At 39.2% G+C, this 20,799-nt stretch overlaps 2 protein-coding genes across 3 annotated transcripts in view; one reads left to right on the top strand and one right to left on the bottom strand.

Annotated features, from left to right (window-relative positions):
* Nucleotides 1-20,799, bottom strand: part of LOC129741714 (uncharacterized) — a 74,529-nt gene that overhangs the window by 20,814 nt on the left and 32,916 nt on the right. The gene's annotated exons all lie outside the window — the stretch shown is intronic.
* On the top strand, nt 482-16,964 carry LOC129741723 (uncharacterized). The gene is made up of 5 exons (XM_055733493.1): nt 482-558; nt 672-750; nt 14,811-15,245; nt 15,311-15,662; nt 15,906-16,964. Exons 2-4 carry the CDS (start codon nt 680-682, stop codon nt 15,477-15,479), a joined length of 675 nt encoding a protein of 224 aa, XP_055589468.1. The 5' UTR covers nt 482-558; nt 672-679; the 3' UTR covers nt 15,480-15,662; nt 15,906-16,964.

Here is a 20,799-nt window from a genome sequence, read left to right as displayed (position 1 = left end):
TTCTGCGTTCTGAGTTTGTATTTTGATTCTGAATTTCGATTTTGAATTCAAAATTCACGACTTCAACTTAACCCAAATCTGGTCACCGGAAGAATGCCACCAAACAAATTACTGGTCTTAACAGTGTGACAATAATTTATCCCTTCGTTTCTCGTCTCATCTCTTCCGAAAAGAAGTTGTGATCTATGTACTGTGATGACGAGAGCCATGAGGTAATGAAACGATGTCGAATCCAACGCAAGTATGCCCGAGCCTCAGAGCCCACGACAAATGCGGTAAGTACGGGCAAATTTCATGCAAGAAGGATTTTCGCCCAGGCCCAGGCACCTTCAAATTACTAGGAAGACGTCACCTTGAAGAGAAGAAAAGTCGGTTAAGCCCGAGGAGGAAAGCTACCAGGCTTCTATTGTTCAAACTTCACAAACTGTGACATGAGTTTCATATAAAATGTGATTTGATTAGGGAATTAAGTTCATTTCTGTCGGTGCGTTCGATTCAGTTACATAGTCCGGGGCTTTGTTTCCAAGTTTGCCGAGTGCGGAAAAGTGCTTCCTTGTGGTACTAATTTATGGACTTTTGAAGTTTCGATTTGCATTTCACATAACTAGTTGCTTGAATCGGTGTTCTAATCCTACTAAAATTGTTCTTTTTCTGTGTCATTTCTACATTAGAATTCATCATGTTCAGTAAATATGTGACAGTGTTTGTGGCGGTGGCTCTTATTGGGCTGGAATGTGCCTATGCTCAGAGGTATGAAGATTTTGTGAATTTTCTAAAAAAAATACAAAAAAAAAAAAAAACTGTTCAGAAAAGTGATCTAAAAAAATAGTTGAATTTGGTGATAATCATCTTCTCGGAATGAACTAGGGAAATCCACTACGATGATAATAGTTTGAATTGTATAATGTTCGTGGAAATCAAATTAAAGAATCAGAGTTTTGAATCTGAATCCTGATTTTGGAAAGTGATAAAGAAGAATGGTGCTTTCGAATTTGGTAAATTTGTTAGCCTAAGATGTCATAGTATTTTTTTTTTGAGATTTTGAACCAGTTGGTTTATTCATCCTCACCCATGTCATAGTAATTGTAGTTAATATTAATTTAGAATTTTTTTGTATTCACTAACCCAGTTTACTGCAATATCCGTGATTTGATTTTTTTTGTTCCTTATTGCATTTTTCACATAGAAACGACAAGAAAAAAAAGCACGAGTTCCCAAGAAAATGGGATTTAATTTAACAATTTCTTTATTTGAGACGGCTCTAGAAGAAAATGGGATGCTGGTGATAATTCATAACAACATGATCCTTTAAAAGGTTAATATGTTGAAAGATATAAAAATATTAATTCCACTTATGTGAAATTTTTTTTGTTGATAGATTAAAATTTAAAAGCCAATAGTCTTCAAAATAAAAAAAGAATACGGTCTGAAATCTATTTACAACGGTCGCCATGTGAGAAAAATTATGCTCAGTTCTTCGATTATCAAAACAGCACTTTGATCACTGTTAAATTTTGTTTACACATATATTTTAACTTAAAAAAACTTTAAAGTAACGTTAACATTTTTTGTAAATATTTTTTCCTAGTTAGTACATTGGCTATATCAATAAATTTTTAATTTGTTTTTTTTTTTGTGTTCATTATTTATAAAATATGGAAATATTTCTTCTTAGAAAAACCTAAAAATATTTTTTCTCGAATTAATTACACAAGGCAACGAAATTCACATTTTTCCGTGGTGCAAAGAATATAACAGTTTGTTTTGACAAATTTTGGGGCGCTGAACTTTGACATCTGAGGAAAAAGTTATTGAAATTTTCATTTTGTTTCTTTTACCAATTTTGACGAAATTGAAAAAAAAATTGAATCTATAATAATTTTAAAACCATGAGTCAAATCTTTTCGCAACCTTAAACAAAATAGTTGAATGGTTTAAATTTTTTGATATCATGCACTCAAAAAAAAATAGTTGTAGTTTTATCTAAATATAGAATATAATTTTTCAATGCGTTGTTTTTCTTAAACAAAAATATCTAGGCAAGATCTGTATCCAAGATTGAATGAAGGATAGTAAATTGATTCAAATTCTGTTTTAAGTTTTCATTTAAGGTTTATTAGTTTTTCACTTAGGTTTTGCCCAAAACTGATTTTTTTTTTTAATTTTCACAAGCCAAATCATTAAAAATAGAGGTGATCTAATGAATGCTATGAATTCAGAATGACAAAAATTTCCTTAATCAGTTATTGTGGAAATTGCACTCTCAAAATTTTAAATTCATAACCAAATTATGATAATAGAGTGAGTTATTTAAGAGTAACAATCGAGACTTAAAACTAATGACAAAACCTCAAAAATCAATCCCAAGTTGAAAATCCTGCTACAGTTTTTCAAAATTTTCTCACTGGTTGATAGCAATTTAGGTCTGAATATCTAATTTAAAATTTAACTCCATTCGGAGGTTCTGGTTCCATTTTCCTATAATCAAAATTGTATTTCTTTTTTCGTATTTCTGATTCTGTATCCAGTTGAGAATTCTTGATTTTCAGTTCGAATAATCATTAGAAATTAGAAATGAAAAGTTGCTTTGAAATTATGGTTCAAATTTGGTTTTGCATTTGATATAAAATTTGAACCATGTTTTTCGCTAATTTTGATAATAGTTTTCTAAATTATTTTTCGGCATATCGGTGAAATGTATATTCTTGGAGAAAGAATATCAGAAATGAAATTTTATGAAGATGGATAGAAAAGTGAGAAGAAAATTTGACAGATGTTGAAAAGAGCGAAAGAGCATTTTTGCGAGGAAAACTTATTAACGTACACCATACTTTACCCCGCAACATTTCATTATTTAGGAGAAGTAGTACCGGGATAGAGGTGGCACTACCTTAACCTATACAATGAAATCTGGTTGGTCCGAAGTCTACATGTAGACTTCGGACCAACCAGATTTCATTGTATAGGTTAAGGTAGTGCCACCTCTATCCCGGTACTACTTCTCCTAAATAATGAAATGTTGCGGGGTAAAGTATGGTGTACGTTAATAAGTTTTCCTCGCAAAAATGCTCTTTCGCTCTTTTCAACATCTGTCAAATTTTCTTCTCACTTTTCTATCCATCTTCATAAAATTTCATTTCTGATATTCTTTCTCCAAGAATATACATTTCACCGATATGCCGAAAAATAATTTACAAAACTTAATTAACGGTGGTTAACTTATCTTAAATAATGATAATAGTTTTCCGAATATGAATTAAAAAAGAATTTAGTTTTATATTCAAATTCGAAGTTCTTAAACTTAATTCTTACACAAAATGTATACATTTAAAGCTTCTAAATGACGATCCAAAATTAAAAACTCGCATTCAGATTCATCATTTGAAATTAAGATCATTCAAGATTGAACCAGAACTATAGAATTAAATAGAACTATAGAATACATTCATGAATGAAGGCTCGAAAACTTGGCTCATAAAATTCTGATCTGTAACTAAGATTCGGAAATCATATTTTTGGTGCATTTCCGAAATCGTATAGAAATATGGAAACAAATTCAAAGTTCAATTTTTGAATTCAGTTTCAGAATTCAGATTCAGAATGCAGATTCAAAATTCAGGAAAAGATTTACAGTGAGGGGCAAATAAAGTGTCCAAATTATTTTTTTCCATTTCTTTTATTTTTCTGGTTGAAATTCAACCAAAACACATCGTAATCATTTTTAAAATATTATTTATTATGTTCTTTTCAAGTTTTGTTAATGTTGCACTGGTTAAAAAGAACCAGTTTCCGGATGGACCGCGGAATGGAACCAGAAAATTTTGAGTTCTCCATATTTTACAACTTATTCGAATGTAGGCACCTGTTTGAATACTCCAGAGCCAAGCCAGTTGTTAATGAAACGTCAAAATACACAAAACAAACAAATTAGAGGGGCCTTGCGATGGAAACTTATCGAAAATATTTTTTTTTTATAGTTGGACACTTTATTTTGCCCATTATTTTTTTGGATTATTAACTGTTTTTTTGCGGTAAAAAAAAACATTTACCTGATCTACACTTATATTCATCTATATTTTCTCTATTAATATTTCAGTTTTTTTTAAGCCAAATTTCGAGCAAGAATCATAAACTTTGTTCAACTTCGTAGCAAGCAAATTTTATCGGAAAAATTTATATCGCTTACTTTTCTTTCGAATTTTTTTAATTTAATTTTCATCAAAGGTTAGAATCTTGGAGTTTGGAAGATTGGGCTTATTTGATTTCAGTTAAGTCGTTGAGTAGAATAGGTTTTTTTTTAAGAAATTGAAAGCTACCCTAAAATGCACCTATTTTATGTTCAAATTAAATAAGTTTGATCTATCAGACTCTTATTTAAGCAAATTCGAAGATTTAGACTATCGATGAAAGCAATGTCATATTTTGTTTCTTGAAGTTTCATTACAAAAATTTAGACCACCCTTTAGGCACTTTAGGTTTTGGACCACTTTTCTAAGGAGTGTATCGAAATAAGTTATGTACACATTTTTTTTTCATTGTATTGATTTTATTGATGATTCAAACAAAGAAACAGTTCGGAAGTGTTTTAAAAAGCTTATTCTTACAGTTTATAAAGAAATGCAAATAAAAAAGTAATTATTGGTAATATTCTCGGACTTTCGACTTGACGCGTTTCATTAGGTTTTGTACAGCTGATTGATCACAGTTTGGTTTTTTGTTTTTTTTTTGTTTTTCTGGGATTTTAACACTCTCGTGTTATTCATCCCCTAATCACAGTTTGGTGGGTTAATATCTTTCTCAACGAAATCTACATCGTTATCCTCAAAATATCTAAGAGTGGATTTAGCGTAGTGGGTTGACGCCAAATCCGGCCAGAACAATGGTGGAGTCATATGTTTCTTTTCCCTTTTCTGCAAACACTCCTTTTGGTAGATATTGGCATTTATTGTTCCTTTTGTAAAGAAACTCGCCGACTTCAATTCGCAGCAGCAGATTGCCTGCCACACAAGCACTTTCTGGCCAAATTTTTTCTCCTCAATCGACTTCTCGTGGTCACTCACATCCTCCCCAATAGCTGCAGTGTAGAATTGTTGTCCCGGAAGAGTGCTGGAATCCTCTTTTACATAAGTTTCATTGTCCATGAGAATGCACGCATCTGGCTTCTGCAAAATCCGATGATACCGCTTCCGGGCTCTGGTTTTGGCTCGTGATTTTTGTTCAGCCGTTTATTTGGACACTTTCTGCTTCTTGTATGTCTTCAGGTTGTTCCGCTTCTTGATCCGCTGTACCATTCCGATCGATGTTCCAGCATTTTTCGCCAAATCCCGTATGAACATCGATTGATTCCGGTTGATGAGGTTGATTACCTTACGGTCCAGATGATCCTGGTTTTCTGCCTCTTCCTGGAAAATCATCGAACGTATAGTGTTCCCCGAACTAGTGGATGATGGATTTATTGGTATTCGGACGAGAGCCGTAGAACAAACTACTCTGCTTGGCAGTTAGAACAGGATTGAATTTTATTTCTAATAGCATACTTATAACTAACATAGAATCGCTTACTGTGATCTAGACGTAATTCAACACCACGTGTTTCAACACTCCTCCTCGTCTAGATCTCCGATGATTCCAATTCGATCACGCAGGAACTTGATTCTCTGGTATTGCAACGGCTTCGTCAGAATATCTGCTTGCATGTTTTCCGTCGGACAGTACCGCATGTTGATAAAACCTTTTTCATGAAGATCTCGGACGTAGAAGTATTTCGTCTCGATATGCTTGCTCCGCTTCTCGATCCGATCACCTTCGACGAGCTTGATCGCACTTTGATTGTCCTCGAAGATGGGGATTGGCATGGACGTATCTTCTCCAAAATCGGTTAAAAGCTTCTTCACCCAAGTTAGCTCTTGACAACCTTCGGTGAGTGCGATGAATTCCGCTTCGGTGGTAGATAGGGACACACAAGTCTGTCGGCGAGATCCCCAGCTAACAACACCTCCTCCGAATCTTATCAAGAAACCAGAATTAGATTTCCGGTCACGGTGGTTACCAGCCCAATCAGCATCAGCATACATTTCCAGACCGGCTCCTAGATGTAGGCGATGTGAACAGGTTCCAATCAGGTAACGCAAAACCCGTTTCGCTTCTTGCCAATCTCGCTGTGTCGGACGACTTGACTTCTGAGCTAGAATGGACACGCTAGCTGACACATCAGGGCGAGAGTGAACGGACACGTACAGTAGACCTCCGATGAGACTGAGGAAGTTTCTGTTGTTCGGAAGTCGATCATCCTCCTCCTCCTCCTTCTGCTGTAGGTGTGCAGGGTCCAAGGGAATTTTCGATGGTTTCGCGTTTTCCAATCCAAACCTTGCTGCGAGTTTCCGGATGTACTTCTGCTGGCACAAAGAGTAGCTTCCATTTTCTCGTCGTATGTCGATTCCCAGAAAATGTTTGACATCTCCAAGATTCGTCATCGCAAAGTTCTTTTCCAACACGGCAAAAATTTGTTGGAACTCCTTCTCCGTTTGTGTGGCAATTTGGACGTCGTCTACATAAATGATGATGTAGGCGAAACAATTGCCCCGCTTTCGAGTATACAGGCATGGATCAGCTTCGGACGACTTGAACCCCATATCTCGAAAAACGCCGTCTATTCGTTGGTTCCACACACGGGCCGACTGTTTCAACCCGTATAGACTCTTCTTGAGTAGGCAGACTGTGTTGGCTCCTTCTTTAGCGTACCCCTCTGGCTGGCGCATGAAAATGGTTTCCTCCAGTTCACCGTTGAGGTAAGCCGTTTTCACGTCGACGTGCTTCACAATCATACCACGACGACTTGCCACAGTCATCAGCGTCCGGAATGTCACCTGATTCGCGACCGGAGCAAAAACTTCATCGAAGTCCACCCCGAACTTCTGGGTGAATCTTTGAGCGACCAGTCTGACCTTGTGCCTTACGATGTTGCCCTTCTCGTCTTGCTTCGTTTTGAACAGCCATTTGCAACCGATAGCCTTACGATTTGGGGGTAACTCGACCAGTTCCCAAGTACCGTTGGAAATTAAAGAACGGTACTCCTCGTCCATCGCGTCTCTCCACAAGGCAGCATCCGGTCCGGCCCACGCTTCGGTTGGTGTGCGTGGATCAGCACTATCCGCTGTGCGCCTCGCGACCAGTCCCAGCTCAGCATGGTTCGCCGCTGGTTTGGATACCGACATCGTTTGGTTGGTTGTACCGCTTCCCTCGGTTGCTGTAAAACGATTGGAGGACAAATATTTGCTCGGAACAAGAAAATCTTTTAACTTGCCTGGAATTGCGCGCTCCCTTCCTCTTCGCCTCAACGCCTGTGACACGGGCGGATTTGAAACTGTTTGCGTGGGGAGCGCAGAGGTTGTCACGCCACTGGATGGGAAGTTTTCTTGGCTGTCTTCTGCTTCAACAAAACTATCGTCGCTGACCTCGTCAATGGGAAGTACATCGATCGGCTCACCATCGGCGTCGTTACCTTCAACCTTGGTCCCATCGATTTGCACATCGTCACTCAAGTTTAACGGTACCAACTTGGGGCGGCGTGCTCCGCTGGCTGGATCCTTGGGTTTCTCACTGATGAAAGTAACGTCTCGAGAAAAAACAATTTTCCTCGACTCCGGATTCCACAGTCGGTAGGCCTTCGTGTCTTCGTCAAATCCAGTGAGAATGCACTCCACAGCTTTCCGATCCCACTTCCGGCGTTTCTGTTTGGGAACATGGACCATCACCGGCGACCCAAACACTCGCACGTGACCTAGATGTGGTTTCTTGCCGCTGAACATTTCCTCTGGCGTTGATCCGTGACCTTTCGTAGGAGAGCGATTAATCAAGTAAACTGCTGTTCCGGTAGCCTCAGCCCAGAATCTCTTCGGTAGATTGGACTCGAAAAGCATACACCTCGCCCGTTCCACGATGGTTCGCTTCAACCTCTCTGCCAGTCCATTTTGCTCCGGCGTATATTCCGTCGTTGTTTGATGACGGATTCCTCGACGACGCAGACGATCTTGCAACTGCTTGTTGATGAATTCCTTGCCATTGTCCGTGCGTAACGTTTTCACCTTCTTTCCCGTTTGGTTTTCCGCCATACTCACAAAATCGTCGAATGCTCTGCATACTTGATCGGCTGATTTTTCCGGCAGGAAATAGATGAAAACTCTGCGAGACTTATCGTCAGTGAAAGTCAGGTAGTAACGACTGCCACCGAGCGATTCCGTTCCCATAGACCCACAGATGTCAGAGTGAACCACTTCTAACAGTTCACTTGCACGCGAACCAGACTTGCTGAACGGAAGTCGGGTTTGTTTTCCCATCGCACAGATTCTGCAGTTTTCGTCATTGGTCGTAGCTCCAGCATCACTCATTTCGACACCATTCACCAAACCGCTTCTCAATCGTTTCAGGCTGCTAAAGTTGAGGTGACCCATGCGCCGATGCCAAAGTTCGGGACTTGTTTTAGACGAACATGACAACGCACACGACGACTCTAGTTGGTTCAGCTTGAAAAGGTTTCGCTCACGACTTCCTGTCGCCATCACCGTTCCTTCTTGGTTGGTAACCTTGACACCGTCGATGTTGAACGTCACTGTGTGCCCCCGTTTGACTATTTGATTGACCGACACCAGATTCGCCGATAACTCCGGAAGTACTTGTACATCGTGCATCACAATCGGAGGGTCTTTCGGACAACATTCGGGCAAAATTTCAACTTCACCTGTAGCGACTACTTTCATGGCTCCTTTGTTCGCTGCTATAACCGTTCCGCTGGACTTCTTGACATTCAGCAAATTTTTCTCCGACTTCGCAAAGTGACACGATGCTCCAGAATCGAAGTACCAGCTGTTGTCTTCCCCAGCAAACGTGGACAAAACGGTGCACCAAGCATTACCTGAGCGTTTCGAAGTACATACTTTGGCAAAGTGACCGAATTTTCCACACCGTCGACACTTGGGACCGTTGCTTGATGATGGTTTTTCCTCGGGCTTCGGTTTGTGACCATGCTTTTTCCCAGCAAAAGCAACACCAGACGATGGCACTCTCGTTTCTTGCAGCAATTTGGTCTTGATGATGTCCGCATTTATCGCTGCTCCAGAATTTTCAAGCGCCATAATCATGGGGCGATACTCCTCAGGTAAACCAGCAAGCAACAACGTGCCCACCCATTCGTCGCTGATATCGAAACCAATGCCACGCAACTGATGTGCGGTTGCTATGACACTGTTTACGAAGGTTTCCATGGAATCACAACAATCCAAATTAGTTGTGATGAGTTTTCGCAACAATCCAACTTTCCGGGTTAATCCGGAATCTTCAAATGCTGCTTCCAGGCGTGACCACGTTTCTCGAGCGGTTCGCACGTCCCTCACATGCACGTAATTAACGGGGTCGAGCAGGAGAATAATTTTCCCACGAGCTCGTCTATCCTTATCTGCATCCACGTTCTCGAAACTTCCGTCAGGGTTCTGACCCGGCTTGACCGCTTCCCACAGGTCTTCCAGCTCCAAAAATGTCTGCACAGCGAACTTCCAGGTTGACCAGTTGTCTCGTCCCATCAGAATCTCGATCGACGGCAGAGCCAAGCAATTCTGGCTGCGACTGTGACCGGCGCCCGGCGCCCGGCGCGTTAACTCCATTCGAATTGATTTGACCGTTCATCTTAAACTGCTTGATGATTCAAATCTTCAGTTCTTGATGCGCTTCGATTTTTTTCACGAACTCTCAAAAGGCCCATAACCTATTGGTATTCGGACGAGAGCCGTAGAACAAACTACTCTGCTTGGCAGTTAGAACAGGATTGAATTTTATTTCTAATAGCATACTTATAACTAACATAGAATCGCTTACTGTGATCTAGACGTAATTCAACACCACTGTGGTACATACCAGTTAATAGGAAGGAAGAATAAGAATAAATGATTTAGAAATCCGATTAAAATGATACCAGTTTCGGCTTATATCTGCTGAATTGTTCGGTATTTCTAGCTAAACATGGTTTGTATGTAGCCTAATACTTCAAGCTTTTCCTCGGATAACTTAACATACATAAATAAAGCTCTGTATTAGAAAATATTTAGAGAAAACTTTCAAAATCACTAATAGAATTCTTCCGAAAAAGAGGTTTTCGCGGTGCATTTGGAAAGAGTGTCTCTATCACGGACATCTCTTTGGTTGAACATGCAGGGTGTGTCCGAGAAAGGGATTCTTGTAACAGTTGAACAAAATTATATAAGTGAAAGTTCGATCATCTGTGGTAAGCCGTGTTCCAGCAAGATGGCCAGCAAACAGTCGGTTTCTAGCCATTCGGGTCCCAGCCAGCCGGGTTCCAGCCAGCCGAGTTCCAGCCAGCCGAGGTCCAGCCAGTCGATGAAATCGATGGCATCCCGCAAGCTGTTCGAGAGGGAGCTTTTCGGAGATACGAACGACATGGACATTGAAGACGGCCCTGGTTACGACATTGGCGTAGACGGTGGCAAGGACAATGCTCCTGCAAGGCAATGTATTTTGGGCAAAAGTGTGACAAGGCAAAGAAGAAACGATTGAAAATTTGTTGAAAAAAAGAGAGAGGTGAAAAAAAATAAAACGAAAGAAAAATGAGAAATGCATTGCATGAATGGTAAAAAAAAGAGAGACTCAATGAAAGTACGAGTGAAAAAAAAAATCTGATAAATGCGAAAACAAAAATATTTCATAACTCAGCATATTTATGAAATGAAAGTATGGTTAAAAGAAACAAAGAAAAAAAAGTTTATTAAGTTCTCATTGCCTTGTACCTAAGTTTTTGAGCAGAAAATAAACGAAAGAAAATTTGATCGATGCCAGTAAACCTAAACGGAAAAGTTCAATGTCTAAATAATTTCAAAGCATTTCTTATAAAAAAAAATGCGAGTTGAGGTTGAGAAAGGCACAGGAATCAATTTTATCTCAACAGTAAAGCCTTAAAGCTGTTTAAGGTCATTCGAAAAGAGACTTTTCTAGTGCGACTTCGAGTATCCGGAAAATTCCAAGTAGTTCCGAAGAATCACGGTTTTCAATTCTCCTTTTCGTTTCTAAATATTCCGGAGTGCAAAGTTTCGGTGGATGATGAGAACATCAACAAACACGATTTCTTAAGATGGTCTCAACTTCTTGAGGATTCTCTTAGTCTATCGGGAGTCATGGATGAGGCTACAAAATTAACGATTTTGCGAATTAATGCCGGAAATTGACTATTGGAAATATTAAGCAGCATAATTTGTAGTCCAAACTCTCCAGACAAAGTTATGTTCCCCATTTTCAAATGCTATGTATAGCCTGAAAACATATTTCTCAACTGGTTTTGACAAAGCACTTCTCCGTAGGAAGTTATCTTTAACTACGCATAAACCGGATGAAACTGATATCTTATGAGGATTGCGGCAGCAGCTCGTCTCTGTGAATTTGGATAATAAAAGAAGTTTGATGAAATATTAGAAGTTGTTGCTATTGCTATACGCTATTCGAAAGGAAGTGTGCTCAACTGCTTTCAAATGGCAGTTCCGCAAGAGTTCGTTTCAGGAACTTGTTAGCAGAATACGACAGTTAGAGATAAGAATGACCGAGGAACATGTAGGACGGAAACATAACCAAACAGCATCATTGGCTCAAGTACAAGCACCAGTAGAATTAGATGTTTGTGCTTCCACTAACGTGTCTCGTTCATACAGTTCGCTCGGATCGAGCTCAATTCGGTTATCCTTATAGAGAAGCTTTTCAACAATCATCCGGGAATGTGTATAATCAAGGCACACAATTTCGTCCACAATGTACTTCGATAGAATTTTTTGAAGGTTGCTTTAGCTGTGAAAGTGTTAACCACCGAGCTCGAACTTACCCAGCTCGGAACGAAATTTGCACTGGATGCAACAGCCTCGGGCATGATCAGAGTGTCTGTCGTTCAAAAATCGGCCCAAGTAAGCATTGCTATTGAACCTGTAACAAAAAGCTCCGATGTTGAGAACAGATAACTTAAAGATTACCGATGTAGTGATCCTGATGCTTGAATAAAATTCAAAATTGATTTTTTTGTATTAATAATAAACGAAAAATTCAAAATTTAATTAAAATCTTAGAATAAAGGCATTAATGTCAATTCATCGTATCATAGAAATTTCTTTTGCGAGAAAAAAATGAGAGTAGAGACGGAGGGTATTGTGGTACATACCAGTTAATAGGAAGGAAGAATAAGAATAAATGATTTAGAAATCCGATTAAAATGATACCAGTTTCGGCTTATATCTGCTGAATTGTTCGGTATTTCTAGCTAAACATGGTTTGTATGTAGCCTAATACTTCAAGCTTTTCCTCGGATAACTTAACATACATAAATAAAGCTCTGTATTAGAAAATATTTAGAGAAAACTTTCAAAATCACTAATAGAATTCTTCCGAAAAAGAGGTTTTTGCGGTGCATTTGGAAAGAGTGTCTCTATCACGGACATCTCTTTGGTTGAACATGCAGGGTGTGTCCGAGAAAGGGATTCTTGTAACAGTTGAACAACATTATATAAGTGAAAGTTCGATCATCTGTGGTAAGCCGTGTTCCAGCAAGATGGCCAGCAAACAGTCGGTTTCATGCCATTCGGGTCCCAGCCAGCCGGGTTCTAGCCAGCCGAGTTCCAGCCAGCCGAGGTCCAGCCAGTCGATGAAATCGATGGCATCTCGCAAACTGTTCGAGAGGGAGCTTTTCGGAGATACGGACGACATGGACATTGAAGACGGCCCTGGTTACGACAACCACGTGTTTCAACAGGATTTTACGCTCGCCGGATGAATGCCGAAACGTTTCGCCACTTCATTCATCGAGATGCCTTTCTCTTGCATCCAAGTGTCTAACACACGAATTTTAACTTCTTTTTTAATTCGCGACATTTTGGGAGAAATAAATGTTTCAAACGTAAACAAAGCGCTGGTTCACTCTTGACAGATCAAGATGCTACCACAGAGAACAGACATCGGGCCCCGAACAAAAATGTGTTGAAAACGTGTGTGAGATTATCAACCTAAGTTTCAAACCAAATTCGTAAGTGGACTAACATCCATAAGATGTCGCTACCAGTACACCTATTTTTTCATTTTTGTGACACGCTTAGAAATTAATACTCATCATTTATCTCAAAGGAGGCAATGTGTGCAATATATAACAGTAACACAATTTTTTGTGTTATCAATTTTGAAAACATCATGATTTAACAAAATGCAAATCATATTTCAATCACACTTTAATCGCTATCATATGCCTCATATTGTTCAATCAATATTGGTGCTGAATTGAAGTTGAATTCCAAGTTTTAAAGTATTGGCTGGGATTTTACTATCAGTAAACAGTTTTCTAGTACAGAAAATGTGAACATAACTGATATAATTGTAAATTATGGGTTGATATTCCGGTTGATGTTACCTGAGTTCGATACATGAGGTCTTAAAACTCATGATCAATAATAACATTATTCATTTCTACTGATTACTAATCCTGAGTTACAAGTCCTCATGTATCGATCTCAGGTAACATCAACCGGAATATCGACCTATAATTTACAATTGTAAGATTTATGTTCAAATTTTTCTGTTCTAGAAAACTGTTTACTGATAGTAAAATCCAAGCCCAGACTTTTAAACTTGGAATTCAACTTTCAATTCAGCGTCAATATTGATACAATATGCGGCATTTAATATCGATTAAAGTGTGTTTGAATTATGATTTGCATTTTTTTTTAAATCATGATGTTTTTAAAAATTTTCACACATAAAATTGTGTTACTGTCAAATATTGCACTGGCCTCCTTTGAGATGAGCGATGAGTAATAATTTCTGAGCGTGTCAAAAAAAATAAAAAATATGTACGTGTACTGGTAGCGACATCTTATGGATGTTAGTCCACTTACGAATTTGGTTTGAAACTTAGGTTGATAATCTCACACACGTTTTGAGCTCCAGCCCGAACTCTGTTCTCTGTGATGCTACATACATATGAGCACAGTTGTGCGCATTCACGCGTTAGTACGAAAACTATTAATGAGTACTTAAAATGAATAATCATATAGTTACAAACACAATTTGTTTTAATTTTTTTTTATTCGAGCGTTGTTTTACGAAAATCATAGGTAAACATTAGTCACCAGACCCCCAAGTTTCGTACCCGTACAGCAATACGGATTTGAAGTTTGGGTGAAGATTCGGATTTTCGTTCGTTGATAGATCTGGCGTGAGCGCCAGATGTATCGGAGACTCTCAAACGCAAATCGGACTTTTCGGATCCGGGTCTTGAAGTCTTTCTTGGTAAATATCACCATCAGGCGTTATCTGGCTACCAAAATACTGGAAGAACTCAAATTTCTCAACTTGTTGCCCAGCTACCATGAAACTGGTGGGATTACCTATGTTGATCTTCAACGACTTTGTTTTTCTGACATTGACTTTGAAACCTGCTGCCTTGGAGCTTTCGGTGAGGTCGTCAAGTATGCTCTGCATATCCGGTTGTCTTTGGGCGAGAAAAAACAATATCGTCTGGCAGGTCAAGATCGTTCAGCTGCTCCATAGTTGAAGGATTCTGCGGCAATCCTCGGTTCGGTGACAATTTCTCACAACCGTTTGTATCATCTTCGGTTTAAGTTTGACGCCAATCGTATCATTAAGCAGGATTGCCTGTTTGGCGTAAGATTTGATCTGCGGGTGTAGCAAACAAAATTGAAAAGGAACAATAAGAAAATGTTTTTTTTTAATCTTGTGCATCGATGATAATCGCTAAGTAAGTTCGTTTCTTTTACCAGCAGCAACTGGCACCGCCAAAACGAGACCGGCAATGAACCGAACGCCAGCGAGCGAGCTCAACGGCTGGGATTAACGACCGGTTATGGGGGCATCAACGGGTACGGTTATTCCAGTTCCGGCATCGGAGGCTACTCGCCGCTGAAGATCGACCTGGGTGGCGTGGTCCTGGGAACACTGGTCGGCATCGGTGCCCTGCTGATCCTGCCCAAGCTGGTGACGGCTTTCGGGGGCAACTATGGTCACTACCGGAGCGTCGACTCGGACATGACCGGGCTTACCGAGATGCTGAACAAGGTGGACGATGTGCTGGCCCAGAACAACATCGATTCGGCCGCTTGCATGCAGAAGGCCATCTGCAGCTACATCCGGTCTTCGGACTACCACATGCAGGTCGGAACGGCCGACCAGATTGAGCACATGATCCTGGCTGTTTCGGAGTAAGTAGCTTTGGTTGGTGGTCTATGAAAAGCCGATTAATCTTCACATCTCCAACTATCTACAGGAACTCACTGGTGGACTACATGCTGGACGGAACCGCGATCAAGGAAGCCATCAACAATGGAAAGAAGCAAACGGCCCGCAGCTGTGACGAACTGTACAAATCTTGTCCCCTGGATCGAAAATCAGCTCTGCAGGTGTTCAAGAAGATGTTCCCACTGGGCGGAAACTGAGAGCAAAGATGACAAATGTCGAACGCAGTGGTGTTCAAGCCAATATTTTTCCCTTTTACCTACTTTGGACTCACGCTTTCCTCCAAACAATGACTCCCTGAACTAAAACCTTCGGTGGAAGATGAAAATCCTTCAGCTGATCGTTATGTGCCGTATGTAGTGAGCAAACGTTTTGCACAAGAAGTGAGTATTTTCCGATTGTTTTAAATCTGTTTATACAGGGAAGGTTTTGAAATTTTACATTATTTAGTTTTCTCATACAAAATATAGTGATATTTTGCTCAAAGGATGTAAATTTCCCTTGCTTTAATTTTCATCAAACTGCTGAAATTTAGTATGTCATTTCTGGTTGATTAAATTTGTGCTTCCTCGTTTGAGACATTTTTATTAAAGTGCGAAAATATAATTTGGTTTTCTTTTTTTCAGATTGAAACATAATCAAACATGGATGTTTTAACAACCTCGTCATACTTTCCACCACTCTTAATTTCCAAACTATAAGGTTTGAATGCATTGAAAAAAAAATCTCAAAATCAGCACGCAGATGTCCTCAAAATGTTCTGATACGAAGCTATGAAAACATCTGAAAAATATACACCCGACAGTAGTTAAGTCAACCCGATTCCAACAGGTCGGTGAGTCATCCACCGATCAGGATCGTCCACCTGCGTATCTAGCTGTCTGGACAAAACGGTAGTAATTTATCTCTCATTTAGAAAACAACTCGCCCAACTAAAGCGCCAAGCAAAAATCTAGCGCTGTGATCCTCCATCCAAAAAAAAAATCATCTCTAGGTATGCAGGTATTCGATTCCATAAACTACTGAAGCTAGGAGGAGGACAACAACAACAACAACAAAATTATACCAGTAGAAGTATCTATTTTGGGATCACATTCCACCGAGTGTTTTTCTCTGCCAGTACAGCGTCGTCGTGACCTCCTCCGGCTTAGATGAAGGAAAGTCGGGCAAAATTTCCATGCAAAACATCAGCAAACAAACAAAAAAAAACATCCGTTTCGTATGTCATGTACATTTGCAGCAATAAGTTATACCGGAATGAAGGCAATTTTTCAATGATACTTTTAATCGACGCAAAAAAATGAACGGAACTGATACCGGAAAGGGGAGAAAAACACCCGATTTAAACATCAACAACCATCGGAAAATTGTAAACAAAACTCTGCCAAAATGAGTGAAAATTGTTTATCTTAAAATCCATGCAATGAATAAAAATATAAACAATTTATTTGATTGAAAACGAGTTTCCAATGCTTCGTTTAGAAAAGGTTTGGCTTTTCAAAAAATCTCACGCGATATAAGTGCACCTCGTATTTTTAAAATTTTGCAAATGGAATCATAAATTACCGAAAACATTTACTAAAATCAACCAAAAAAAGCGAATACAATCCTTAAACTTATATGAAGGGGACAAATTATTATTTTAATCGAGTAACTTTTAAGAAGAGTGAAGGCAGTGCATGGATCTGTTGTAAATAAAAATGTTGCTTATAATAAAACTCTTAGTGAAGTTGTTTTTTTACTTTGTAAACTGCGACTCTGTAGACTTTTTGATCCATAAATTCAATGATAAGTTATTGGTTATGTTGAGCCGTTTGTTTACTCGTCCTCTCTTTCTTCGATTTGTTGGGTCTTCTTAAGGTTCTGCTTAACTATCGTCTAATATTTTTCTATTGGGCTAAGTGGTTGTGTTGGGAGGGTTCTTATCCTTGGGCACCAACTGAATTTTGTTAGCGGCATATCACTCCATGGCTTTTTACCATAGTGGCAGGTTGCCAAATCCAGTCAAAATAGCACATACCATTCATGTTTCTTGCCAAACGAGATATTTCTTGACAAACGTCGATAGTTAATATGATTGACAATGTCTGCCACCTTCCCATTTCGGTTGCGGTATAATTAAGATGGCCAGATTTTTTTCCGGACGTATTTGGACCGGGCTAATCCGAGCTATTTTATCTGAAAACTTGCAAAACCATGGGATTATTCGTTAAAAATTAAGAAAAAAACCCTTGAAATATTTTTTTTTCATCAAAACTGTTTAGGAGATTTGAAATCGTACTTTATGCTTCCAAAAAACTGTTCTTGATTATTTATTTAAAACTTGCTCAAAAAAATCTTTTTCAGACGCAAAAAATCTTAAATTATAATCACCCAATTTAAGGTTTTTTTATAAGTTTTGCAAATATAGCGTATTTCATCGAAATGCGGTCAACCGGGCCGGACTGAACTTTTTCTAAATTTAGTTTAATAATTTTGAATAATGAAGTTTGAATAATACTCTTGTCCAGGAAGCTGTCTGAAGTCTGCCTTGGCGTAGGTTTCGCCGTCCATTATTTACCACGTAATCATATTTCGTCAACAATGTCGTATACAGCTTTCGAGATCTTGTTTTTGCCGTAAGGTTTTGCACATAGTTGCGATTTGGAGTCACAACCTTCTTATAAGTCGATAGTCCGGATCGTTGATTAGCTTCATGCACGGTTGTAGACGATATTTCCAACTTATTTGCGATATCTCGAACGGAGAGTTTGGGGTTGCGCTTGAAAGCGCTGGTTGATTTGGCCACGTTCAACGATTTTGCTATATCTGAGTGCGTTTAGTTTGGATTTTTATGACGCATGTGCAAATTGTGATTCGTAGCTCCTCTTGCTTGGACGCCATTTTGATCCGTGCCTTGATCCGAACACCTTTTAAGTCGACTGCCAAACGAAACACTATTAGTCACTATCGTGACTCTCGAACGACACAATAGTGATTCGCTCAAAATCGTCCCTTGTTTAAAAATGTCTTTTCACCTCCATTGAGTATCCATCCACTCCAAGGTGTCCTCTTAATTCGCTTAACAACATTTTTATTTCACTCCAAATTGTCCTCACAAATCGTTCTAAGATGTTTTTTTTTTAATTTCTTTCAAGCTGTCTTCAACCTGCTTGAGTTTTCTTTCTCACCAATCTGTCCTCTGAACCGTTTTTGGTGATTTATCCCGCATTTGTTCAAGCTGTCCTCCTACTCGCTTTTTGCAATTTCAAACTGTCATCTCAACCCGCTTGAAAAGCACACATGCATTGTAAAGCGGTCCTCTCTGTAGAATAGATATGAGACAACGGAAAATATAAAACCAAATAATTTATGTTAGAAGAAAAGAACCTAATTTAATAATTCAGAACTTCTCAACACGCACTAATGAATGACAGACAAATGAACAACATGCGGAATTAGAGAAAATATGGCTACTGTGATTGGAAAATATGTTCATTGCGTTCATTGTTGCGCGGTAACTTTTACCTATAAATAGAACGGCACTTGTACAAATCGGGTCATTCTTAATACGAATTTTGGAAAGCAACATCACTCCAAGGAAACGGGAGAAGGCAACCACGAGCAGACGGCCAACGACCAGGACCAGGAAATCCCTCAGATTACGACACTCTCAACTTGTTTCTCGCAATTTCAAGCTGTCCTCTCAACCCACTTGATAAGCACACATGCATTGTAAAGCGGTGCTCTCAACTCACGTCTCGCGATTTCAAACTTTCCTCTCATCCTGTACTTGACAAGTACACATGCATTGTAAAGCGGTCCTCTCAACTCGTTCTAGCAATTTCAAGCTGTCCTTTCAACCCGCTTGAAATGCACACACGCATTGTAAAGCGGTGCTCTCAACTCACATCTCGCAATTCCAAGCTTTCCTCTCAACCCACTTGATAAGCACACATGCATTGTTAAGCGGTTCTCTCAACCCACTTGAAGTACACATGCATTGTTAAGCGGTTCTCTCAACTCGCTTCTTGCCAATTCAAGCTGTCCTCTCAACCCACTTGATAAGCACACATGCATTGTTAAGAGGTACTCTTAACTCGCTTTTTGCAATTTCGAATTGTCCTCTCAACCCACTTGATAAACACACATGCATTGTTAAGCGGTTCTCTCAACTCGCTTTTTGCAATTTCAAGCTTTTCTCTCAACCCACTTGACAAGTACAAATGCATTGTAAAAAGGTGCTCTCAACTCGCGTTTTGCAATTTCAAGCTGTCCTCTCAACCCGCTACAAAAGCACACATACATTGTAAAGCGGTGCTCTCAACTTGCTTCTTGCAATTTCAAGCTGCCCTCTCAAGTCGCTTAAAACTACACATACATTTCCTCTCAACCCACTTGACAAGTACACATGTTTTGTTAAGCGGTCCTCTTAATTCGACTTTTGAAAAAGTTATGCGCTGCAGGCTAAAATTGATCCTTGGCCTAGTACAGGATATCATGCCAAATTTGGGCGAGATCGGATCACGAGCCTGAAGTTTGTATGGGATTTTGAGACATTTTGTTCGGGAGAAACATGAAAAACCAGTTTTTCATCAATAACTTTGGTTCCCGTCGGCCGATTTCTTTCAAAAACGGGTTTTCTAAAAGCCTGAACTATGAAAAAGATTTCATCCGAAGACTGCTTTTCGATAAGAGTTAAGATAAAAAAGTTATTAGGCCTCAAAAATGGGCTAACTTTTTTAACGTTGGTATTCAGCACTGTTAATGAGGCCTCAATATGTTCGACCGCCTCGACTCACTAACAGTGATGAATACTGTCCTTAAAAAAGTTAGCCCATTTTTCTTTTGGATCTTCTTTTGTCAAATCATGCTTCTGAACCCATTTCAAGGAAAATCTCTTGGAAATCGTTCGAGAGATGTTCTATCAAATGTGAGGGGCTTAAAACTATGAAATAAACCATATCTGACCCAAAAACACTGGGATACTAAATTTCACGTCATTCTGATCGCTCGTTTATACGTGATAGTGTTACAAATCGTTCGCCTTCATTATTATTTTTAAAAGAAAAAAGATAAGAAGATTTCTTTATTTGTAACTACCAGGGGCGGTCCTAGAGCTGGCTCTTGGGGGGGGGTGATTTTCCAAATTTTCAAAAATCAGTCAATAACGTATCTAAATACATGGCGAAAAAAGTTCATTTGGAGAGAGCGAGTGGGGGGGAGGGAAGGGGGGGGGGTTGAGTTTACAGTTTCAAATGAGACTTAAATATTTGCTGCACACCAGACCCCTGCAAAGGGCACGTCCATGGGTTGGGGGTTTTGAATTTCAAATTTCGAAAATAAATCAGAATCAAAATTTCAAATCAATTTTATTTCTGGCTAATCATTAATATATTATTCGAAATGTTGGTTCTTATTTTGTATTTAAAAAAATCAAGTATTTTCAAAACATCAGAAACGGAATGCGAATTTAAATTTGGAATGAAGCCATAATTTGAACCAGAAGAAAAATACATCAAATATAACACCAGATTTGAT

Source organism: Uranotaenia lowii, chromosome 1, assembly GCF_029784155.1.
Source record: "Uranotaenia lowii strain MFRU-FL chromosome 1, ASM2978415v1, whole genome shotgun sequence".
Classification (NCBI taxonomy): domain Eukaryota; kingdom Metazoa; phylum Arthropoda; class Insecta; order Diptera; family Culicidae; genus Uranotaenia; species Uranotaenia lowii.
This window is presented reverse-complemented; position numbering and strand designations above follow the sequence as displayed.